Source organism: Caretta caretta, chromosome 13 (assembly GCF_965140235.1).
Source record: "Caretta caretta isolate rCarCar2 chromosome 13, rCarCar1.hap1, whole genome shotgun sequence".
NCBI classification, from domain to species: domain Eukaryota; kingdom Metazoa; phylum Chordata; order Testudines; family Cheloniidae; genus Caretta; species Caretta caretta.
Window position 1 is genome coordinate 3,293,222 of NC_134218.1, and position 25,343 is coordinate 3,318,564.

Here is a 25,343-nt window from a genome sequence, read left to right on the forward strand (position 1 = left end):
CTATATGCAAACAGCTGGGAGTGGGCCTGGGCAGAAAATGTGGCCCATAATGGAGACGCCCTAGAGACCCTTCAAAAGACTGAGGGAAGTGGTCAAGCCAACAAGGCCTTGTTGAGCTCTAAGCTTTCCACTAACCTCCGATAAACCTGCCCCCCTCCTCCTCCCTCTGGCTGTGTCTTCATCTCATGATGCAGGCAAAGGGGCTACGGAGGGTCCAGGGAGTGTGGGCCCGTCTCCCCTCCCGTCTTTTTGTCACATCAAAGTTGCCCTTTGGCTTCAGAACGTTATTGCTTGGAAGCACTTGCCCTCCACGTACGCTCCACAGGTCCCAGGCTTCCCAACGAGCCAGAACTCGCCTGATCCACAGACTCAAAGGAGTGCCGATGAAAAAAAACCCTAGTGCCTTTTCCTGTACCATCCTCTCCCTGCCCTGCCCTGGGCTCGGGAGGGATGGAGCAGAGGTGGGAATAGGGTTGATCTGAGTCCTTACAGCTGCTTGATTAGAAATGACACTGCCCGAAAAGATATGGAGGCCGAAACAAAATAAACAGCCCTGGTAATGTAATAGTTGTAACCTTTAAAACTCAATTACCAAGGGGAGTGTGGGGGGGAGGGTGAAGTGGAGGGGAAATGCCTTGATCGCTGAAATAGGACTGAGGTCGAGAGGACGAACAAGCTTGCTGCCTTCATCCCGTGGCTCTCTCCTGAGTGTGCTTGTTTGGGGCCAGATTTTGAGGCCGGTGCTGAGGTTTTTCTCCTGGAAGGACCCTGCTTCTGTGGCTTGAATAGCCCATTTCTTGCCCTTTCTCACTCTCAAGTTTCGTCCTTTTCTGATAGAAGGAATAATCTGAGAAGTCAAGGGCCAAATTTTCCACTGCAATCGCCCGAGCTGGGTCTTCAGAAAATGTACCCGCAGCTGTTGTGAGTGCATGCCTTGCATCTGTTTGTGCAACTGGAAATTAGCTCAGGCAAATCAGGTGACTGTGAAAAAGCCCCAATGGGTTCATGTGGAACGTCTCATGCTGCATGCACACCTGTGAGGCTGGCAAGCACAGATGGGTGCAGGAGCATATTTTAGGGGGGCATCTTAGTCTCTGGGTTTGAACATCTCAGCCCAAGAGTGGGCTTTGCACACTTTTTGCAAGGGCAGTTTAAATGTATGGCTCTGAAATCGGTCTGGCTAAAAGGGGGGGAAATGAAACAGCATCCACCAAAACAACCCCTAGAATTGGGACGGTGAGCTGGGGTGGGATTCCAATTCCCGGCCACTCTCCTCAAAACAGCTGATGTAGCAGCGTCCCTGGTGCCCGCTGGGAGCTTCACTTGCCATTGGGACTGTTGCAATGGGGATTCAACGGAGATTGTCAAAGACACCTCTGGGATTACAATACCAGTTTCCCATTTGCTCTAATGGGAATTAGGCATTCAGTTCTCTTAGCAGCTTTGGGAAACACCCAGTCTAACAGAATTGGCGAGTCAGTCACCAGTTTAGCAAGAGACCTCCAGGTGTTTCCACATTTTCCTTATCCCCACTTCATCCTTGGGACGGGATCCACCTTCCGTGGAGTAAGATGGGATCTACTCATTCAATACGAGGTTTCTTCATGCTGTGTCCCTGCTCAGACTGTAACTTTGAGCTTGGACCCAGATTGGTCTGAGAGGGGGGCTCAGTGACCATGCAGTTATCACCCACTTTTCCAGAGACTGGTCGGAGACATGGAGCCTCCTACAGAGGGATGGAGAGTAAGGGGTAATGGCTTGAACTGCTGCTGGAGGCAATGCTGATAATAGTAAAATGGGACGACCGTGACAGTGGGTGACAATTCACCCAAAGAAGAGCAAGAGGGTTATTGATGGTTACTATAAAATCCTTTATGTGGAGTTGGTTAGAGTCCAGAGGCAAACCACCTCTCCACTCGCATGGCAGCTCTTTAAACACCACCTGCTACTACACCCTCAGCCCTTCGAATAAATCGGAATGTTACACCATGCTCTGGACTTCTCCCAACTCCCTTTTTTTAATTACTTGTTAAACTGCTTATTGCATAATCAAAACCCTGATAGAGAAAGCCAGACCTCGCGTAAGCCAGCATCGGATACATGTACAAAGTGTGCACTGCAACCTGCTGGCTGAAATGTCAGAGCCACTTGTCCCCGGGGTGAGTCAGCGGTCAGACTGAGATAGGGGACAGGGCTCGGGTGCTATTAATATGAGAAACTGATCTGAGAACGTCTGCATGTGAACTCAAGGACTTCTGCTTGCCCAGAGCGAGAGGGCCTGGGGTGGATTCATCGTCCATGTAGTGGACAGGCGTCTATGCTGGCGTAATGCTCAAGAGCAGTGCAGCTTTCTGGGTTTAACGCGCCGTGTGCAGAAAGCCAGGAAGCTTTTGGTGCTTGTTGAACACCAAGATGCGTGCAAAAGGAGGGAGAGATCTGGGGCTAGGAGGAATGGGGGTCCAGTGAGTCTAACAGGGAAACGGCTTCTCTGAAAACAGAGAGGGGAACAAAACGCCGATGTTCAGATTCGACCCTGGCCCTGGTTGTGCAATCCCATCTGTGCCTGAAATCTTCCACGGCCCTTCTGTACCAGAAAGGGGCAGGTCAGGTCACAGGTCTCCTGTCGTTGCTGGACAGGTAATCTAGGGACAACCTCCCTCCCTGGCTCCCTGTTAGCACCACAGCAGCACTGGGGGAGCTGAGCTACTGCAAGCAGATGCAGAGACCGACCCTGGTCCGTGCTGCTGCTAATCAGTCCAGGAGTGTGGGGTCATGCAGGAGGGAGTGGGATGTGGCCGGAGGGGGATTTTGTGATGGTTTGGGGCAGGGGAGGGGATTGGCCCTCCCGCACTTTGCAGCCGTGGGGAAGGAGCGCCAGGGGAGCTGTCTGTCCTGGTGGTGTCAAGCCCTGGGTGGCTGTCTGAGCCTGACAGACACTCACTCAGTGGGGCTTCCTAATGACACATCTGTGAATAGAAAAATACAGTGTTTCCATTCGACCCAGGGGTGAAAGATGCTTGTTAAAGAGTCGGGGTTAATGCCCCTTCCCCCTGGGTGAGCCAATAACCTTGCACAAGACAAACCGGGTCTCGGACAGCTTGTCAGGCCACCGGTGACCCCCTCCCTGGCCCAGCGCCCTCTGTTCCTCAGCATGGGAGGAGGGGAGCAAGAAGGGGTGGGCAGCGTCCCTTTGAGGCCAGGCTGCTGGTGGGAAATAACCCTGCAGCAATACTTGGTTCTAAACAACGCAACAGGCTCTGTGGGCAAACCCCCCAAAGGCGCCGTTGGTCGTGGACGCTGAGCGTGAAGTGGCTGGAGAGCTGTGGGTCCAGAGCTCTGTGCCAGCTAGTGCAGGGAACTCTGATCTGGGGGGGGCCTCCTGCATTTCTGTCTGTTTTCCTTACACTGTGTGACCCGCTCTGGCCCATCATATTCCAGCCCTCCCGGTGAGCATGTTCCATGTTTGACCTCTAACATCCTTTCCCAGCATGAAACACCGAAACAAAAGAAAGCCCCTAGGAAAAGCTCACCTGTTTTACCCACCGGAGATAGTCAGAAAACAGCAATTATTTTCCACAAAAACTTTTGAAGGAAACAAAATGATTTTTGCTTCGTTTAAAAATGTATCGTGGAAGTTTTGGTGTTATTTTTCATCAAAACAATGTGCTGCTGTTCTGGTTTCTTTTCAGAAAGGAGAGAGAAAGGGGACAACGATTAAAAGAAAAACGGAAAATGTTTTGTTTCAGTTTGGAACAGAACTCTGAATCTTCCCGCCAGCCCCACCCGCTCCCTCTTTCCTCAGCCACTTGGACCACCCCTCCGTTCTCCCCATCACTCAGGCCCGTAACCAGGGTTTCATCGTCACTGACTCTGGGCTCTCTCTAGATCCTCACAGGAGGCTTCCTGATTCTTTCCGCAGATTCTTTCTTCCTGATTCTTTCTAGGGTATGGCCTTGCCTAGCCATCCATACAGCTTAAACCCTCGCCCAGGTTCTCGGCATCTTACCCGTCAGTCACTGCAACGTCACCCTCTCTGATCTGGACAGATCCCACCTTAACCGCTCACACCAGTCTGAACTCTGTGGCAAGGGTCTCTTTCCTAGCCCTTCCTTTCGCCCATGCCGTCCCCCTCCGTGGGCTCCCCTTCTCTAGCACATCAGACACAAACTACTTGGCTTCACTTTCAAGGCCTTTCTCAGTCCTGCCTTGCCCACCTGGCCTCTCTCACACACCACTGAGATGGCAGCTCCACCGAGCGGCCCACGCCACCACCCTCCAGCGGTACATCTTCAAAGAAACCCCCCGGTGCTTTCTCCGATGCTGCCCCCTGGCCGAGGAGGAGCTCTCATAACTACCAACAAAGCTACCTCATCGTCCACCTTCGAATCACTCCCTAAAACCTGCTTCTTCCATGGCGCTTGTAAAAACTGGACACCGCCTGTCACGCCGACCAGCGCTGCCCCGTTGTTTCTTTGGCCTTCCCCAATCGTCTGTATCCATCTGTTGTCTCTTGTCTTATCCTTCGAGGGTAAGCTCCTTGGGATAGGGGCCAGAATTTTGTTGTGTCTACACAGCACCTGGCACAAGAGGGTCCTAGGCAATCCAGATTCATAATAACACACTCCACTCAAACTGAATTGCAACCAACTTTGTTCTGATGAAAAACCAGAACATTTCAAAGGAGGCACAAGGAGGCCATGCATGTTTTGCAGCATTCGGAAAGCCGTTTATAAGAGGTGGAGCCTCTTGGTGAATCCCCCGCAGAGGCCTGAGTGGGCTGTCACTCGCTGTGTGTTGTAACAAGAATGCAACAGGCCCGGAGGAAGGGGCAGATCTGAAACCACCCTAGGATGGTGAGACAATGGATGTGCTGCCATAAAGCTGGCTGGGCTAAGGGGGGGGTTTATCAGCACATGGCAACAGGGTCTTCTAAGGAAGCAATTGCAGTGCTGCCCTGCAACAGCCACCCGGGACTGTCCCAGCTGGTTCCAGGCGATGACCGTCTCCGAGCTCCTAGCCTGGCAGTCCGAGGATAGCTGGGCACCCCACAGCATCTCCCCACGCAGTGGGGCCGAGCGGTGCGGCGTGCTATGGGACTGCCTGGGGCTGCATTAATGATTGCAAGGCAGCGGTATGGATGCATCTGCATGCACGACGGAGTGTGAAGGCGCCAGGCTGAGCCTGCGGTGATGCGCCGTGAGGTCACGGTGATGACAGACTGCGGCAAGCGGCGGGTGTGATCCTGGCCCAGGGTACGCGATGGGTCGTGCACAGCAGGGCCCGGGTTAGCACAGGCTCAGAAGTGCTGAGCAGAAGAGGCAGAGCCGTGGGTCCTGCATTCATTGGGTGCTGCTGCAAGCTGCCGAGTTATTCCTGCCTTTAGCTGGCGCCGGGGCAAAGTGTCCCTCTGCACTGCAACTAGGAATGTGCTGCCCAGCTCGGGTGGACACACACCGTGCTCCCTTCGCTCGAGGTGGCAGTGTAGCCGGGGGCAGCATGGGCGGCAGCTCAGGCTAGCTGCCTGGGTACAAACCCGCTGGACCCCCAGGGTACGTGCCTGGGGGCCCACCCCAGCTACGCTGCCATTGTTAGTGCACTAGTGCACGCCAAGCTAGCGCAGGTCTGTCTAGCCGAGCTGGGAAGCAGCTGCAGTGTGGACATACCCTAAGAGGCGAGCACGGAGCTATGTGTTTTGTTAGCATGGGACGACTGCACTTACCACGTGTGACAAAGCGGGACTGTTCTTAATGTTTTCTCTGAATAGTGTAGGGGTGCCTCAGTTTCCCCTGTGCAGTTCTTAAGTATCTAGGGGGTGGGGTAAGGGTGTATGATCGTTGCAGAGCCCTAGAGGGCAGGTGTGTGCAGGGGTCTGGATACAGAGAATGGCCGACACCCTGTTTCCTGGCAACTGATGGCCTGGCCCTTCCCCCCTGCAAGGTGAGAGCTAAAGGGTTGGAGAACAAAGGAATCAGGTGACTTCCTGGCCCGGGAAAGGGACAAAGCCCAGAGGAGATGGGGCTGGAGAGAGTTTCAGTTTGGGGCTGACTGGGGACATGGAGTGAAGGGCAGACGTGGTTGTCTGGCTCACTGGCCCCCAAAATGGACCCAGCTGAGGGGTCCTGTTCTCTGCACCTGCAAGCTCTGTTTTAGACCATGTCCCTGTCGTCTAATAAACCTTCAGTTTTACTGGCTGGCTGAGAGTCACGTCTGACTGCGAAGTTGCGGGGCAGGACCCTCTGGCTCCCCCAGGACCCTGCCTGGGTGAACTCGCTAAGGGAAGCGCATGGAGGGGCAGAGGAGGCTGAAGGCTCCGAGGTCAGACCCAGGAAGGTGGAAGCTGTGTGAGCTGTGTGTCCTGCAGACAGGCTGCTCACAGAAAGGAGACTTCCCCAGAGTCCTGCCTGGCTTCGTAGGGAGCAGTTCCAGAGCATCGCTAGTGGACTCCGAGACACCACGTCTCCCCAGCCAGGCCCATTCTCTGCCCTCCCACGCCCCTCCCCCCCCATATCTTCTGCACGTGCAAATTAGGGAGCTGGTACACTGGGGACTTCAGATGTCAGAAACGCCCAGCGCTAACCCTTAGCCACCCCAGGCTTAGCCTCCACTCGCTCTCAGGCAGTAGCCCAGCACACAAGGGAGTGGGGCGTGTGTGTGTGTGCGCGTGTGTTGAATGTGGAGGCTGGTCTTTCTAGACTATGCCCTCTCAACGTACATTACTGAGCTCATAAGCTGACGTTCATTCCATCCACGTGGGCGTCCTCCTCTGTGCACCACGTTCCCTGCGCAAGGCCTGGCTCATGCTCTTCTTGCGCAGACGGGCTTTGCATTTGGGTCAGGAGCTGGCTTGGCAGGTCCCCTTTGGGGAAAAACACAAGTGAGAGCCCAAAGGCAAGTCCATCTTGCCTCTCCAGCTGGCCTGATCCATATCATAGAGTATTAGGGTTGGAAGAGACCTCAGGAGGTCATCTAGTCCAACCCCCTCCTCAAAGCAGGACCAACACCAACTAAATCATCCCAGCCAGGGCTGTGTCAAGCCGAGCCTTAAAAACCTCTAAAGATGGAGATTCCACCACCTTCCTAGAGAACCCATTCCAGTGCTTCACCACCCTCCTAGTGAAATAGTGTTTCCTACTATCCAGATGCTCACAGGGCTATCTCACCAGCCTGCTCTCTCCTCGTCAGCCAGCTTCTGCAGACAGGAGCGTGCCTTCAGGAGCCGGGTGGCCATGTGTCAGTTCAGAAGCAGGGGAAAACAAGGAAGGAAAAGGGTGGAGTGTTTCCTGGAAACACGCTAAAACCAATTAAAACCAGACCCCACCGCAAAAACTCTGTATGCGCCACACTATTCCTAGCTGCTGCTCGGAAGGTCTTTCTCAGCCACTGGCCCTGGGTGCAGCAGGCTCCCTTTGTGGTCTGGATGATTTCCCTGAAGATGATACAACATAGAAAAGAATCAAACTGGTCCGAAACAGAAGCCCAATACTCGTAATTCACACCAATGGGACGGTTTAGTTTTTAGATTTTTTTTCTGATTTTTCTTTCTTCTCCTCCTCCTTGGAGGCCCAAGAGTCCAGGCCCAGAGTCATCTCTCCGCTTAGCTCCAGGTCTTCCTCCTTTCCCTTGCGCTGTAGCCCCAGGCACTGGGTTACAAGACCCTGCTCCTGCTAGGATGTGTCCCTGTTCCTTTGCCATCTGTTGCTGGTCTAATGGTCCTACCAGTTCCATGATGGATTGTTGCCTGCCAGTTCGGAGGCCTGGAGCCTGGCTTGCCCTCTGCCCCACCCTGCTCTGGGGCGCTAGAAGTCTGAAGGTCTTATCATCATGCGTGTGCCTTTTAGAGAATAGCTGGGCCCCTGGAAATAGTGCCATCTGATCCCGTTGAGCTTCCGGACATTGTGCTTGGCAGGATAATAGATGCCGTTCAGGTTCGACAGACCACAGGCGTCAAACCACCAACCTGAGTGGGGGACATAGAAGGGAAAGGTTAGAGAACTCGCCAGACCGAGTTTGGACTTCAGACAGAGCATGAAACTTCTGGGCTCTGAGTTCAGTTTGGTTCTAGCCAAAGGCTTGTTCTTGGGAGCAAGCCTGGCTGTCATTACCCCAGTAGGCCTAGACGCGAGGCATGAATAGTGTAAAACAAAAGGCACAGGCTTCCGCCTGGTTAGAATACACAACCATGGAGACTTTTCCAATTAAATTAGTCAAAAAGAACCGGGTGATTTTAGGAAAAAAAATGTTTCTTGACATTGGAAAGAGTTTTTCAAAAATCAAACCATAAGAAAGTGGAAAAAAAAGAAACCCAGCCCTGAGTTCTCCTGCCTGCACTAAAGCCAGCTTTGCCGTTCCTCGAATCGGGTGACTGGCAACTCGACCCTGCTCCCGCTGGCTTCAGTGGAGCAGGGTGAAGCCCTGTGTGAATTACAGGCCGCGGCTGAGATCGCAACCCCTGGGCTTGGGTGCTGTACACACACAGGGACAGGAGCAATGCAAATGTGAGAACCCCAGGTATCAGGAGCTCCTGTACAAAAAGAAAGTCTTAGCACTGAAAGGACAGGGTTGTCCCAGCCAGTATCCTATCACTGGCAAAGTGTGGATAACCTCGCCCTGTGGATGCCAACCCTTGGGGGATCCTGGACCATGTTCCAGCAGTTCAAGGGTGTAGTAATCAGTACATTTTTCCTGGCCCGGGAAGATTATGCCTCATGGCTGTGATTATGCGTGTTCTTGCATCATAAGGGGAATGACCTTCAGAGAACCGCCCGGCACCAGGACATTATGATCCTGGTGGGATTATTCTGGCTTTGAGATTGTTCAGACATGGGCTCTTATTGTGCTGTTGCTGTGCCAGGGCAAGTCTGGTTGGAGCAGGAGGTCCAGGTTCTGGCCCATCTCCATCGTCAACAGAGAATTCAGGGCCCGCCCGAGAGAGGAGCAGGAGACAAAGGGCCAGATCCTCCGCTGCTGTAAGTCTAATGCAGCCAATGGGGCTCTGCTGATTTACACCAGCTCAGGATCTGGGCCATGGAGACCATTCTGAAACGTGTGGATTTTCCGCGCCCCGCCTGGTGGGGATTCCAGGCTCCACCATTGGACAGGCACGTACATATCCATCCAAACCAATTCCTTGGGCTCATTTCAAGGGCCCCAGCTCTGCTCCTGGCTTTAGTAATAACCCCAGACAAACTAAGTCGGATCCGGGTAATCGAACCCCTGGCTGAAACGATCCGAGCTAATCCCCTGATCCGGGATCCCCTCCCCATCCCGGCACAGACGGCTGCCTTGAGTCCGGCACTCCTTTGCTTGAAGAGTTGCCAGTTGGCCAGAAGCATTGAGCCTCTCTCTCTCTCTCTCGTTATTCCTAGTCCCACTGTTGCAGCAAGGCCTGGGCATGTGTCTGATATAGATCTGCTGGCCCAAGGCCACAGGTATTTGCCGCTGCAACGTGGGGGAGAGCTGGTTGTATGGGGGTGCAGGGGGGGACCTGGTGGGACAGAAGGATGCTCTTCCTGTCTCCCTGTCTTGGCATGCCCTCCTTGCTCACCAGCCTTCTGTCCTGGTCTCTCCCCGTTCTGATCTTTCCCCTCTTATTTCTCTCCCCTCTGCTTCCTTGCCATTTCTGCTCCTGAAAGCCATCTTGGGACAGGGCTGCCCTGGCACCCGGGGTGGATGGCAGCATTTTGGAGGTTAGTTGGGTGACAGGGAGTTTGTGGGTGTCCCTCTCCAAATGTGGGTGACTTGGCAGCCCTGCATAAAGCCAGGTGGGGAATGCAAACAACTACAGCCTTCGACTGCCCGTAGAAAGCACAAGCCCAAAGCTGGGGTCCCCTGCTGGGAGGGGAGAGAGATGGGCACGAGGCAGACACTAGTCATGTCTCTTAAACCACCTCTGGAAGGTTCTCAGATACTATGGAGAGGGGCCCAGCGTAAGAACCTGACTAGAACAGAGTGTGACAACATCCGACCCTTGGCTGCGGCAGGCGATCAGACTCTTGGGCTCTGTGCATGTCTAGGAAAACTGGGTGAAGAGAGACAAGGGAGAGCTCTCGCTCAGACGTCCGTCTGTCTGTCTACATCCCTCCCTTCCTCATCACTGTGGTGTATTTCTGAGAACACTAGACAATGAGATTCACTGAGAACGGAGCATTCCCAAGAATTCAGCCTCAGTTGCTCCATACCCTGCCCCCATCTGTCCACCACAGCAAACAGGGCACATGGGGAAGGCTGGTCCCAGGCCCCCCTGCACCGAGGGCCCGCTGCACCCACCTCCCGAAAGCATCTGGGCGCACTTGCAGAGGCAGTTGTCGTTATCCGAGTCGCGGGTGCTGAAGTTGGTTCCCTGGAGGACCATCCCACTCTGCTGCCCAGCGGTGCCGCTGTAGCCCTTCAGGGAGATCCTGGAGGACCAAAGCAGAGAGAGGGCGAGACAGGGGGCAGAAAGAGGAGAGGAGGAGAAAATGAGGCAGAGCACAAGAATTACTTTTCAAACTCCTGTCAGCGTTTCCTGGGGTTTATTTAAGAAAACGTTCCCCTGTGTCCTTGCAGATAACAACGAGCAGAGGCAGATAAGGGAGCAATCCCATCCCAGAGTTTATCAGCAGTGCCGAGCGATCCAAATGTTCTAAACCCTCGCAGGCTCCAGCCGGCCGCCAGATCGGGTGGTGCTGCCAGAGCTCAGGAGCTAAGCTGGCTGGAAGGCCGGGGTGCTGTCTGCAGCAGCGCTGACGACTTGGTTCCCCGCACTCGCCTGGGCTGGCACCGAGAGGGCCTCCCCACTTGTGGCCCTTCTGTCCTACACAGAGTCCCATGAGTCCGCAAGGTGCTCTGGCCCCAGTCCAGCCAAACACTGAAGCACAGGAGCGGCTCCAACGAGACCACACGCTTTTTAAAGTGAAGCGTGTATGTTAGTGTCTTGCTGGGGCAGGGCCAGAGAGCAGGGCGCCTGGCAGGACTGAGGCCTGAAGATACTGTGATACTTTTAATGGTGCTTTTAATACTGGTCTCCTGGCTGACTTTCAGCCGAGATTACTGTGCTCTGCCTTGTGACTCCCTGCTCCTGCAGCTTCAGCTGGCTAGTTTTTACCTGTGATGTTAATGAACCGTTGGAGCACTTGACCAAGGGGGGTGGTGGATTCTCTGTCCCTGGCAGCTGGGATGTGTTTCTGCAAGCTCTGCTCTGGGAGCGATTGTGGGGATGGTGCCTGGCCTGTGTTATGCAGGAGGGCAGAGGAGATGATCACAGTGTCCCCTTCTGGCCTTGGAATTTAGGCATAGTCGTCTTCGCTCCCGGTCCTAACCTGCAGCGCAGGGTTTCTGGGATGGGGTTTGACGGTGGGCAAAGCAATCCCTCTGCATTCTGCATCGCTCAGCTGCCTTGCCCCCCGGCCTTTGACCCCTCTGGTGACCGGCGTTCTAGCATCGCCAAGCTTCGCTGTTCTAACGGGCAAGCTCAGGCGATTATCCTCGGCTGCTGAAGGGTTGCAGAAGTGGAGACAGCGTCCGTTACAGAGGAAGAGAGCTAATGGGCACATACAATCCCCCCAAACTGGTCCCCTCCCCCCGTTCTGTGTCTTTAGTCGATTGTGTTTGGAAAGTGCCTGAGCTGTGACCTGTGTACCCCGATGGAACCACCCATGGCCAGAGCTGCATAGCCTGGGGCCACCCTATCCCTCCTTGCAGCTGGATATTACTGGGACAATTAAAGGCTTAGCTACCTGACTAGGAGTATGAGCTGCAGTTACACTAGGTAAGGTCAAATTTTGAGGGAGGTTAGGATCCAGTCAGGGCTCAGCTCTGAAGCAGGGATCCCCAGAACCAAACCATAGACCAGGAGGCCCTCTTCAGCAGGGTCTGGGCTAGCTGGATTTGTGTCTCATCTTCAGACTTACTGAAACTTTACTGTTCTGCTGGGGCCATTTTCATAATAGGGGGTTTGGAGAGAGGCAGCCAGGGGCTTGTCCTCAGTTTCCCCTAGACAGGGAGGGAAGAATGAGTCTCCCAGAGTTGGTCAGCTCCCCACCAGGACCTTCAAAGGGCACCTGCTCTCTTTCTCACTTCGCTTTTCCCACAACGCTTCAGTGAAAACCCACAAAGCCTCAGCACTGTATTGATTTATAAGCTGAGCTTTAAAGGTTGCCATTGTTTCATGACTTGATAATGGTTCCGGATACAGCAGCTGGATACGTCAGTTGTATTTCAGAGTAGTGGAGCTTGATTTCTTGCTTTCGTTAGATTTTTTTGCAGTGAGGCCTCTTAGTTTTGCACAATCATTTGTTCTTTTTTGTGAGCGCAGTTGCAACAGCTGCGTGCACAAATCTGAAATGCTGCTTATGCAAACAGTAGCTTATTGCTTGATCCTGTGAGGGGCTCCGAGCACTTTGACCTCCGTTGAAGCCCGTGGGAGTTTTAGGTACTCAGCACCTCACAGGAGTGCTCAGCACCTTGCAGGATTTAACTCTAAAACCCAGCTGTGCAAGTTGTGGCCACAATTACACCTGGAAAAGTACATGTGCAACTAAGTGCACACCCAGCTCAGGCCTCGGTGTGTGCAAAAAAGCAAGAAAAAGAAATCCTTTTTCCTAATGCAATTTTATGCATTTTTTTTCCTTCCAGAAAATTTATTTTGGCTTCCAAGAGGAGAAAAAAGGACAATGAAGCAACACTTCTGACCACAAAGTTCACACTGAAAAATCACTGCAAAATTGCCACAAATTGACAAAATACCAGGAACGCACAAAATTTCATTCTGCAGGCCACTGTGATTCAGAGGCTGCTGAGATGAACAGCTTGGTAAAGAGGGTGAAATGCAAAACCCTAGAAACATCGCTCCCAATGTACTGGTTCCTTCCCCAGCTGCGCTGTCTAGCTCGGCCTCTTCCACAAACGTTGGGGGCCCACCAGCTGGTGCTGTGATTTTGGCTTCAGTAGGATTCACATCGATCCCTGCATGGCACTGGGGGAGTTTCCTTGTCTAAGTGGGGTTTGAAGAAAGACCCAAGGGAGCATTTCACTGGTCAGTCTATATCCCACCTGTAAAGATGACGCTCGCTGCCCAGCTGGAATGTCTCATAATGGGCGTAGGCCTGGTTTCCTTCCCAGTCCAGGAGCTCCACTCTCAGCGAGTAGGAAGCCTGGCTTGTCAGGAGATGCACAGCTTCGTTCCCCAGCCAGTACTCCCCGGCAGGGTCTCCAAAGCCCTGTGGAGGAGGAGAGCCAACGGTGGGGAGGATTTAGACTGTGTCCCTGGGCTATGCAATGTCCGTTATGGTCAGCAAAGGGAGGTGGCAAAACTCCATCAGCTTTAGAAATACCGGAGCAAATTCTGCCCTTGGTTACAGCCCTGCATCCCCAGTGAAGTCACAGGGCTGCATGGGGGTAGCTAGCCTGTTTATCTACCCCTGCTAATCCAGGATGGAGCTGGGAGAAATGTTTCAAATTTCAACGTTTTGATGAAATTTCCGAATTCAGGGGGGAAATGGGAAAACGTTGACATGTTTGCAAAATTCATCTCTGTCATCCTGTCTAGAGCCGGAGTCTTCTCTCTCCTGTTACCCTGGCAGCCAGCAATTTTCATTCACCTCTGCCCACCAGCTCTTCTCTGTCTGGCCCTGGGAGTCTTATCTCCAACACCCCCTCCCAACCCCCCGAGGTCTGTGGTCCTTTCCTGTTATAGCTCTGTGGATTCTAGACGGCAGATCCATGAGACCTGACATGGGTCATGGAGCTTTTCCCCCTGCCGTCTGCAGAACTATGCCCTGCAACATCAGTCTCAGCTACTGTCTTGTGTCCTCTCCTTGTGCATGTGCTCAGTGGTGAGGCTGCTTTCCCGGGAGTGTATTGCATTGCCTAATTGGGTACCCTGTTAGGTTTTCTTCCCACTGGGTCTTTTCTTGCCTAAGTGGAAGGGAGCTCTTTAGTTCCACCCAGTGCATGCCTGACGTACAAGTGTCCCGTCTCTGCACAACCCACCCTCTGCCCCCAGGGTTGTCCGTGGGTCAGTTATTGAACAAGTCTGGGGGGAGGAGGCAGGAATGAGGTCAGACCTGTTTGTATTCTTTCCACTTCCTCTGGAAATTCATGCTGCCGTTGGCTCGGCGCTGTATCACGGTCCACCCGCCTCTATCTGTCTCCATATCGCAGAAGACCTGCAGAGGATGCAAACAGCCAGTGCTGCAGGGGAGGGATCCCGGGGTGGAGCGGCACAGACAGGTTGTACTGTGCAGGGAAGAAGTCAGGTCAACACAGGTCTTGTGGCTACGGCGTGGTGGGAGCCAGCTCCCATTGACAGGGTGTTTTGCAAGTCGGGACTGAGATGCATTGAGCAGACTTTGTGGGGACCAAGAAGTGGCATTGCTTTGGGGAGCCCCACTACTGACACACGAGGGCTGGCATGGGAGAGGCCTGAGGTGCATCGGCATGGCAGCAGGTAGGGAAGATTGGCAGACTTGCCTTTGATAGGGCCCATCTTACTCGTTCTTGGGCGCTAAACTCCATTCAGTGCAAGGCCTGCGCCCTGTCCTGAGCCTGTCACTAACCTTCCTGGGTTCCGTCATGTTGGCGATGTGGAGGGTGTAAACCCCGCTGGCGTTAAACCCGGCTCGGCGGGTCTGAGCACAGTCCTGGGACACCTGCTCTTCCTTCGCGAGGGGAGCTGGCAAGGCAAACAAAAGCAGCAGTGACCTGGGTTCTGATCTCCGGGACTTAGGGTAAGGAACAGAGCGAGAGGGATTCTGTCTATTTCATGGCCTGAGCACAAGCCCAGGAGCTAGGAACACCCCAGATGGTTCTTTTATTTGTATGTTAATAATTTGTCATCAATAGTCTCTATTAATCGCCTTTTCAAAGCCTCCCGGGCCCCTCACAGTTACAACCCAAACCTTCTTTGTCACCATACAGCTGCTCCAAGAGTAAAAACACCTTTAAAAAGAAGCAAGGGGCAAGATCCGACACAGGGGAAGGATAGGGGTTAGAATACACAAGGAGCCGATGGCTTCATCCCCCATAGCCTTGCGCCCCGTGTAGCCATTTGCACTAGGGGAAAGATGCTTCCAAATCCGACTGGCGGCATTTGACAGCACAAGGGGGAATCAGGCCTCAGCCAGGTGCAACTGAAAACCAGCTTCAGGAAGAACGATTCAAAGGTGCTGTCTAAACACAGGGAGGTCGAAGGTCAAGAGAAAGACCCTCCGCCCTGCGTTCCATTGCAGCTAAGGTGCTATCCTCTGCTGCCCTACGATGCATCAGTGGGGTCTGGCTGGGAGGCATCAGAGCAACAAGCAGATGCTGCCATCCTAGCCTCCGACTCCGTGCTTGCAGCAGGCAGACTCTGAGCTGCGTTCCTCTGCTGTGCCAACTCCTCGGCCAAGACAAGGGCTGGAGTCAGACTCTGTTCACTTCGAGCCTTAGGCACCCGTCCCTCCCGTGGGAGCCGAGATAACATGGAGCTATTTCTCTTGTAATGACTGGAAAATAGAAAGTGTAGTTTGATTGCCTGGCTCCATCTCAGGAAAAGTCAGTGTGCTTCAAAAATAAATAGGATGAAATCTTAACAGCCCTTTCCCCGTAAAACCATCTTATTTACAATGATGGCATTAGCTTCTTGGCTGTGACTCCGTCAAAACACTGAAGCCCATTGGTTCAAGTTTTACTGACTCACTTCAAAGGGAGCAGGAGCTACAAGTGTCTCGGGGTTCGATCCTGCAAGATGCAGAGGGCCCTCAGCTCCTGCTACGGGCAGCAGGTGCTGAGTGTATGCAGGATCTCTCCGGGGTGCTGAGCATCATGGAGGAGCAGGCTCTTGGAGACCAGATAAAAGAAGTGTCAAAGCAAGCGTGTTAAAAGGAATGTTCATGGCCTTAAATTGAGCGTGCTTACATGATGCCAGAGTTAGGGAAAGGAGCCCTGGTGCAAGTGAGAATTGGGCCTCTGTATCTCCGAGCACTGTGGATTTGCTCTGGTTGGGCCCTGCATCTTTGTTGCTCTTTTCTTCTTGGGTTAGATGTTTGTGGGTTCTAATTGATTATCTTTCTTTCTTTCATGGTCTCTTTGTACGTCTGTGTGAGCACAATGTCTGTGCCACCTCGGGGTCACAGATCCCCAGACTAAACCTTGAGGATTTAACGTGGGTGGGAAAGGGACTACACAGAACAAGGTGGCTTAGTGCAAAAACTTTTCACCCTTGGAATCTTGGGCACTGGATTGCTCTGTGGCGCTTGCGGACATATTTAAAGCAAACCCTGACGGTTCAGAGCTGTTTCTTCTGTCTGTCTGTCTAATCTAGCGATCGATTGATTGAAATCTACCGCACTTCTAATGTAACCCTACTATAGATTGACCAGCAGTAATTATTAGAGAGGGCCCCTAACTCTGGCGAAGTTGGGATCTAGATTCAGGTTTAAATCTGAGCATCTCAGCTTGCTTGCCCTGCTGTCATGGGATGGGCCAAAACCTTGGTCCCTGGCTTTCCCATCAGCCGCTGCCTGGCGTGCATTGTTCTGAGACCAGGCAGAAGGTGGTGCTGGACAGACGGAATGCCGAGGAAGGCAGGAGCAGTGGCAGCAGAGAGAGGACATTTTCCAGTTTTCTAACCCAGCTTCTCTGAACACCTACTGTCGCTAAGCAATGTGAATCGAGAGGTCTAGCCGTCATTTCTACTGGCACTCCGGGCACTGCTGCGAGGAAGATCACACTGCTGCTGCATGAACAGGGCGCTGGTCAGAGGAACATCACAGGGCAGGGGTCCAGCTAACACAGGACGCTAGCGTGGGGAAGTTTGCACTCTGTTATAGCTTCTACTGACAGGGAATGGGGCCGTTATCAGCGGGGAGTTCCAAGGAGCGTTAGTCGCCCACAGAATCCGGGACGTGCTCTCTTCCCCAGTCAGTGACACCCTGGCTGAAAGCCAGGAGGTCTGTGCAGCTCTGGCAAGCCCAGGGCTCTCCTGTGGGATGAGCTCACCTTTGCCCTGCGAGACCAGCTGGACCAGGCTCTGGACTGACTCGAGGAGCTCCAGCTGCTGCCGCTGGAGTGAGCTGGTGTTGCCGTTGGCAGCATGGAGGGACTTCTCCAGGTCCTCGATCGTGTGGCTCTGGTGGCTGACTAGGCGCTGCAGCTTCTCCTTCTCTGTGCGGATCCCTTCCAGCTCTGCCTGGTGCTTGGTCTCCATCTCCAGCACCCGTGTCTCTAGGATACTGCAAAGGGACAGGCCAAGAGAGGAAGGGTGAGGTGCTTGCCCGGGGGAATCTTCTCCCCCTGGGGGTCCGCACGAGCCACACAACACCAAGGTTAACAGTCAGACAGCTGCTAGAGCCCACTGACATTCATAGGAGGCTTTTCACTGACTTCAAAGGATTTTGGCTCAAGCGGTTACTGAGGTTCTCTGTGTGGTTTGCGGGCCCCCCCAGAGGCTATGCTGGTCTTTCATGAGCATGACCGGGGGGGCTGCTTTATCCTGAGAGCTGGAGACAGTTCTTCATCCCACGAAACCATTCCTGATCTCCCACTTAACTCAGTCAAGTGCCTCCCTCTTCCTAGATGCAAATCTTTCTACGGTAAAGCAGCCGAGAGAGAGCACTGAACTGAGCTTGTGCTACTAAAGAGAGCTCCCGAGCTCCATGGGTTGGGTGGACATGGAAATAGCCGCTGAACTTTCTCTAGCCCAGGCAAAAGCTCCAATGTCGCATTTGTAAAATAGAGCATCCAGGAGTTAGTGCTCTGGCTTCCCAGAGCTATGTTGTCCATGCAAATAGAGATTTGCACCCTCAAAATCTGGTAGATGAGTGTCCAGCTAGCTAATAGGCATGGCTAAAGTCCACTTGCGTGTGCGGTTTTTGCTGGTCATGTCAAAAAATGTGTCTCTAATCCTTGCTCATTAGCTTGTGCAGAGAACGATCACATATCATCCTATCTCACACCATGTTACCTGACTGACAAAGCGGCTGCAGGAAGTGAGCAGTCTTTAAAATGCCGGCAGAGTGAAAGGGCTAATATCTGACAGGGGGGCTGCTGCTGTAGCCCCAGATCACGGTCTGATTCACAGGGCTCCTGCCCTGAAATCTCTGCCTGCTGCTTTGGCAATGGAAAGGTACCACCGAGGAGTAGTGGACAGACTAGCTCACGTGTATTAATCCGTCTTGGTGACTCATTTTATTTACGTCAGGATTCAAACTATTCAGATCAACCTGCCAGAGGTGATGAACAAAGTACAAAACCCTGGACCGACAGGTCGTTTTCCGCAGGGTTCAGAATGGAGCAGCGGTGCAGCCAAGGGAGCTGGCCAGCATGTGGCTTGTTTAATAACATGCGCAGTGGGTGCATTTTAAAAGTTCGTTCTGGTTTTAAAGCTATTCCCCATTCCTGTGATATTTGCTACCCTTAAAGCCGGGAATACGGCTAGAACCCACTCAGGCTGCCTCTGGGAATCCGTAAGAAGCTTCTGTCCTTCTGCCTGGCCTCGCCCTGCCCCGCTCTGGGATAGCTATTCTGTTCGGGGCAGTTTTTCAAAGGCCCAAAGGGCAGTGGGGCCCAACTCCCATTGGAAGTGCCTGGGAAATGCGTGCCTAACGCTCACTTATCTTGCAAATCTCCCCTCTAGTGATCTTGTTAGTGCCACCAGCCCCCCCACTTCTCATCCGTGTTCATTGGTGATTCGGGCCAGGGGGACGATAGACCCACCTACCCCCAGCTCCAGGACAGGGATTAAGTCCTGACAACAGCTGGGCCTTTCTCATACGGAAAGGAGACAACAGTGACCCCCAGCTCTACCAGCTCTGGAGCTCGGTGGTTCTGGCAGGGACTCGGCGGCCGCAGCAGATGAAGATTAGACAGCTCCACCCAGGACGGCAAATGCTGAGCGGCCCCCCTTTAGCAGCCGCCCTGGCGCCGAGCCCACCCAGTGAGACTGTCCGGGAGCGAGCCGAGAGCAAACATTCCACAAACCCAAAGCCGAGAGCAGGGAGCGAGGCACATAACACGTGAAATCATTGCATTTTCCAGCCCGGGGGAAGCAAAGAAGCACGGACGTCACACGGGAGTCAGAACATGGGAGCACATGGAGCACACAAGGTGCCACGGTGGGGCAGGACCCTGAGCAGGGGAAGAGGAACTGCATGAGGAAAACCAACAGGAACTGCATGAGGTACTGGGACACGGTAGCCATCTGGGGCAGGTTCCCACACGGTCCTGAAAATAATTGTACCCTGACAGAGGTCACCATAAAATGTCAGCGTTTACCCCTGAGAGCTGCTGCTGATTAAAAGACCCTCCTTCCTCACCGTCCTTTTAAACATCTTAAAGAGACAAGAGTCGGTCAAGGGAACCAAAGTGAAACCTCAGTGGTCCTGAGGCTGAGAACCATACTTGTTCATGTTCTGCAGCTTGTGAATTTCATTCGTCTGCAGCAGCAGCTGCTTCTCCAGCTTGTTGGTGGACAGGGAATTCTCCAGCAGCTGGATCTCGATTCGTGCGGTTTGGTTCAGAACCTTTCCGAGGAGCAGTTGGGAAGAATAATTAGTGGGATCCCTCTTCTATCTCCCAAATGTTCCCTCCCACTTTAACCTCCCCTGGTTTTTCAGCAGCGTTACCAGCCCCGGTATGATATTTCACCACTGATGCACTACACCAGCTCCAAGGGAAACCAGTTTAGATGGAGCATCCATTCAAGCCAATAGAATGTCATATCATGCATATTGGCCGCAGTGGAGGAGAGCATATCCTGGTCTTTCCAACACAGCGGGCCATAGGAGTAATAGGGAGCAGAGGTTGATTGGATGAATTATGTGATCCCTGTTGGTCATGCTAGCCTAAAAACTTTGCACTCAAAACCCATGGTCTCTGCTTCTTTTACATGGACCACATCGGCTCCATGAGTGGGACTGTCAGAGCCCTGTGGGGGGCTTTGGATGTTCCCTTCTCATTAATTTTCATGGGGATTGAGCAGCCAAATCCCTTTAGAAATCTCAGCCCACCCATAAGGCACGTGAGCCATGAGTTCTTTGTGACTGATCTGCCCCACTGGCCATCCGAATCCTGCACGCTGCAGATGGGAGCCACGCGAAAGTCCTGGGAGCCACATAAAATGGCTTTCACTTCACCCCCACCCTTTATCTAAGCAGCTCAAAGCTCTTTACAAATGTGACTGAACTAAGCCTTGCAACTCCTTTGGAAGACTGGGGACATATCATCCCCCTTTTACAGGTAGGGAAACTGAGGCAAGAGGTGACGTGATCTGCCCAAGGACGATCACGCAGGGAGTCAGTGGCAGAGCTGGATTAGAGCCAGGCCCCGTGTCTCCCTCAGGGCAGCCATGTGTGTATCTGGTACGAGCTGTTTCCCAGAATGCTCCTGCTGTACCTGTGCTTCCACAACCGTCAATTTCCTGCTCTGCTCCGCCGTTTGGTTCAAGAGGTTGGTACCGATCTCCAGCATGGCGGCTGTTTGGTTCTGAGCGACATTCTGCTGGATCCGGACCATCTCAGACTTCACATTCATCTGCACGTAGCTCTCCAGCTAGATCAGGGGAGGGAGGGGAAGCAGTCTGTTATTATTACATGGTATCAGAGCTCTCCTTATCCCCAGCCCAGCCTGCCACAGACACTCCCTCTCTTCATTCTATGGCAGCAATGTTTCCCTCCCTCTGGTGAAATCACTCCCAGCCCCGTCTCCGGTGAAACACCTTCGACTCCCTGCCGTCCAGTTGGTGTTAAGCCAGCCCTGGTGTTACTGGTCAAAATGGTGGCTTGGGGAGGAGAGAACATGGGGCTGTTGCAAGCGTTTCACCCTGGCATAAACTCACTTTGCCCTTTGATGTTTATCAGGAGGACAGTGTGTCCTGGCCGCAGCCTGGCCTACTGGCATGAGGAGGTCCCCTTGGAGAAATTAATCTCACCAAGATTCTCTGGCTCAGGAATTGTTGGAGACTTGCTGTGTCCTTAAAACCTCTCTCTGCCCTGCTCCCCTCACTAATCTGAGTGATGAAGAAGGGCCCCTTCTCTGCACTAATGAGGGAATGTGCACTTGTGATCGCAGATCTATCCCCATCCCGCCCGTGCTCACACTCTGCATTAGCCGGGTGACACACTGGAAGGCTCTGCTCTTCCATGCCTTTGGAACATCGGTAACGGGGTTCGATGGATGCAGGATCAGATGTGCGGAGGGCCTGGGGCTGTCCTTGGCTTCATCTGGCACTGTGGGCACTCGGCAAATCTGTAGCTCAGGCCCCCACAAACCAATGTGATGCACGTGAAACTCACGTGGGGCAGACCCTCCTCAGCCCAGCTCCACTGAAATCCACACAGCTGAGCTTATGCTGATTTGCACTAGCTGGGGCCCCGGCCCAGCATCGACAAGCCTGTGGAAAGCTGGAAGCATACCAGCAATGGCATTCTCCAGGAGATATCAGATTCCTTGGGCTCTCCCTTGCCCCATCCTGGCATCGTGTGATGCTGGTGCAGAGTCCTGCTACTACGGCAGACTCACGGCATGGCATCCCTGCTTCTCGGGACGGCTGGAGCCAGAGGCTCCCCATCTCGAGTGGGGCAATTCAGAAACATGAGTTGAAAACAAAAGTCCACTTATGCAAATGCATCCCCAGGGGTTCTTGGAAAGAGAGCTGGATCTGCGTTCACAAGACCTTTAGACCAAGGCCTGGGTAGCCACCTGCAGTGATTCTGGGCTCTCCGAAGCAGTTCATATTTGGCCGCCCTGTAAATGACAGGCTTGCTTGGCCAGGCTGAGAGAGAGCTAAGCTTGCACAGCTGCGCTGGGAAACAGGAACCCTAGCGCGGCAAAGGCCAGAAGACAGACAGAGCTCACCAAATGGACGATGTTTTAACTCTCATGATTCGGGGGCAGGGGGCTGACTCATGATATTTGAACATTTGGGGTCGGCCATACGGAGGCACCACTTCACCGACTCTACCGAGGAAGGGCCACTGTCTCTTGCGGGCTGGGCAGGGATTTCAGTCCTCAAGGCTCCCGTGCTGCTCCATCAGCAGTCTCCACACCCGGATTTCGTGAATTTATGGCCTTTCCCTATACGTCTTGCTTGTTTCATTATTTTATCTTTTCAATACGGTCCCTGGGAGAAGGGTTTATTTCCAGGTTGTCTAATGATATTTCAGTGATTCCCCTTCCTCTCCCACCACCAAGTTTTTAAAAACAATCCAGCCTGCGTGTGAGAGAGAGAGAGAGAGAGAAAAGAGAGAGATCCAATTTTAAAGCACAGCTTCCTGCTGCAGGGGAATGGGTCTGACTCACAGCAGGACTGCGCCGATCACTCGGGAATAGCGTGGACTGGGCTCCCGGCATGCCTCCGCATGTGTGTGTTAAACCAAATGTCTGCAGGTAGAGAGTGTTCCTGAAGAGAGCTGGGAGAACAGGGGGTCGCACAACATTAAAATAAAAGGCGGCTTCTCCAGGCACAGATGAGCAGAAGCTCCAGAATTTCACCTCCCACCCTTTTGCTTTTGTCTTTTGCTGACTGTGCCCAGCTCCGACAGGAACTACTCTGCTGGCTTAGTTCTGCGGAGATGCCCCCACTGGTGTTCACGTGTGTGGACAGAGAAGCAGCTTGGGCTAGTGGCTCGGGCACTGGCGTGGGACTCAGATCTGGGTTCTATCCTGGCTGACCTTGGACAAGTCTCGTCCCCCTGTAGGTCCGTCTACACAGCCAGCAGTAAGGAGTCTTAGAGCCTGGGTCGACAGGCTTGGGCTACTGCACTAAAGACAGTGGTGTGGATGTTGCAGCTTGGGGTCTGGAGCCCCCCTCCCTCCCCGGGCGTCAGAGCCGTAACATTACACAGCTGATGGTAGTGCGGGAGACCAAGTCTGGCGACCCAGGCTCTGAGACTTGCTGTGTAGACATACCGAATGGGTCTCTGCTGCACCACCCACACTTCATCCGCCTCGTGTATGTAGAGTCTGAGCTCTTTGCCGGCAAGGACTTGTCTCTTATTCAGTCTATGTACAACACCAGGGCGTAAATTCTCACCAAGTGTTTCCCGGAGAGTCGGGGCTTCAGCCCGCGGGAGGCGCCAGGATTTGGGGTTTCAGCCCTGCAGGAGGTGCCGAGGCTCTGGGCTTCTGCCCCACAGGGCATGCTGGGGGTCCATGGGTTTGAAAATATTTACTGGAGCTTCTGCTCTGGACAAGCTGGCTGAATTTAAGCTCTATAGCACTTACCACAGTGGGGCCCAGACCTTGGTTGGGGCTGCTGGCCACTCCTGCAATACAAATGCTAACAACAATAATAATGCGTGGGGGGGCGTCAGTGAGAAGCCAGCCGAAGGGCTCACTGTGGCTGACGTTGAACCCAAGGGCCTCGATGACCTTTGCTGAAACATGGCACATGGTAGACATGTGAAAGAGAAGTGCTTGCTAAGACCTTGGCTTTTGTACCCAGTCAGGGCTCTGCTCCCTGGATCACCACGGTTTAAATGACCAGAAAACCAGCCAGGGCTAGACACGCTCTTTATTTAAACGTACGTTATTTAGGGCGAGGAGGTTGGTATATTTTATTTTTGTCTCCCTGCCAGCGGCGTGTGGAATGTTTTGTTTATGTTGCTTGTTCTCCTCCACTGGTGATCTGAGAACAAGAGAAGACCATTGTGTAGCTGGAGCTCGGAGATGCAGTTCAGACTGTTCTCTCTGCTTTTCACCCTTTCGTTTCCAGTTTGATCGGAAGTGCTGGATTTTGCCTTAAATTACCAAGGAGATTTTGGGGCTTTTTTTCAAGGAGATTCTCTGTAGGCGTTTGGAGGTGAGAGGGAGCCACCCAGCCGGGCCACCGTACACTTATTTACATTGTGGAAGACTGTAAGAAATGGGATTGACCCTCGGCTTTCCCATCTTCATTGCGCAATGTACCAGCGACCTCTTGGTAGAAACCTTCCCTGATCACTCTGCCCTGGGCGATGAAGAGAAGATAGGAGAAGAAGTGGAAATGAGAAAAGGACACCTATGACATCAAAGTACTGGGAGCTGAGCTGACAGGCAGGGGATGGTACAATCTCTCCCTGTCTACTGTTTAGTGATTCTTGGCTCTTAGACACCTGTGACAGGGTGGTGTTGGCAGCTCTAAACAGACCCCTTTTAGGATCCTGCAGCCTGGTCCCTTACAACAGGCACAGCACCGAGTCTGGCTAGCGTGGAAGGGAGCTGGGCAGTCTGACTGGTCTGGAAGGACAGCGGGGATCACAGTCACTTGCAGGGGGTGTAAGGAGTTAACGAGGTAATCAGCTCACCAGCTGGGATAAAAGGCTGAGCCAGGAGCAGGGGGAGGCCCCTCTGCCCGGGCGTGGCTCACCAGAGAGGACATGCTCGTAAAGTCACTTCGGGAGAGGACCCGGCGGAGTGTGTGCTGTGAAATCACCAGGAGGACTGGCCCGCCAGGGTTTCCAGGGCTGGAGGGGAGTTCTACACCCAGGGGTGCATTCAAAATGCCTGTCACTGGGGGTTTCAAAGTAGTCTAAGGGGATTAGGTACCCACGTTCCATTGAAATTCAATGAGATTTGGGGACCCAATTCCCTTGGGTTCCTTTCAAAAATCTCACGGAAGTAGATACAGCAGATGTGGGATGTCAGTAGATAATGCACTGTCAGAACTGGCTGCTATGCAACAAGCGCCATCACTGTTAGTAATTATTTGGGATCTGTATTACGGTAGCGCCGAGAGTCCTAAGTCAGGGATCAGGGCTCCATTTTGCCGGGCGCTGTTAAGTCTAAAGAGAAAAACCAGACAAACCAATCTAGACATGACCAGGCGTAATCTGTGCTACAGCTCAATGGGGAGAAGCTGCCGGTTAGATTTCCCCAACCCTCTTGTCCTGTTCTTTAATCAAGCCAGCCCCACTCTTCTCTTCACTCCTCCCAGAGCATGTGCCCCAAGCAGGCCAAAGTGCCCTCCAGTCACCCTGCCCCACTCAGGCGGGAGTTTTTCTGTCCCCGCCTCCCCCATCCGTTAAGCAGATGCAGAGTGGCAGACCCTCGCTATTGCGCTCGGATCCAGTGACACGCCATAGAGAGCTAGACTGAGCGAAGTCCCAGAGGGTTGCTCTGTTTTGCGTCATGCACACTGCAGCCCTGGTTCTGGTGCAGGGGAGAACAGCAACTCTCCAGGAGGGGAGCCACTGGCTTGCATCTCACTGGTGACTGATCTATTTGGGGAAAATAAAACAAACAGAAATCGCTCTGGGAACAGCTGGGAAATGTCTTTTTTTAGCCACTCAAGATCAGGTGACACCAGCCCCGCATGCATTGGATGGTCTTTGCCAATGTAAAATAAATATGTCAGTTCTCTAAAGTGACCCCTTGGCCTCACCGGACAGAAGATACTGAACACTTGCAGT

At 53.2% G+C, this 25,343-nt stretch overlaps 1 protein-coding gene across 1 annotated transcript in view; it reads right to left on the bottom strand.

Moving 5' to 3' along the window:
- Window positions 1-4,702: 4,702 nt before the first annotated feature.
- ANGPT4 (angiopoietin 4) overlaps window positions 4,703-25,343 on the bottom strand; it is a 43,515-nt gene continuing 22,874 nt past the window's right edge. Inside the window, exons 2-9 of the mRNA XM_048820316.2 lie at window positions 20,350-20,505; window positions 19,357-19,478; window positions 16,957-17,189; window positions 14,535-14,650; window positions 14,043-14,144; window positions 13,030-13,196; window positions 10,267-10,397; window positions 4,703-7,957 (exon numbers count right to left, since the gene is read on the bottom strand). Coding sequence (XP_048676273.2) covers window positions 7,797-7,957; window positions 10,267-10,397; window positions 13,030-13,196; window positions 14,043-14,144; window positions 14,535-14,650; window positions 16,957-17,189; window positions 19,357-19,478; window positions 20,350-20,505 — 1,188 coding nt within the window. The 3' untranslated portion in view covers window positions 4,703-7,796. The remainder of the gene's footprint in view (window positions 7,958-10,266; window positions 10,398-13,029; window positions 13,197-14,042; window positions 14,145-14,534; window positions 14,651-16,956; window positions 17,190-19,356; window positions 19,479-20,349; window positions 20,506-25,343) is intronic.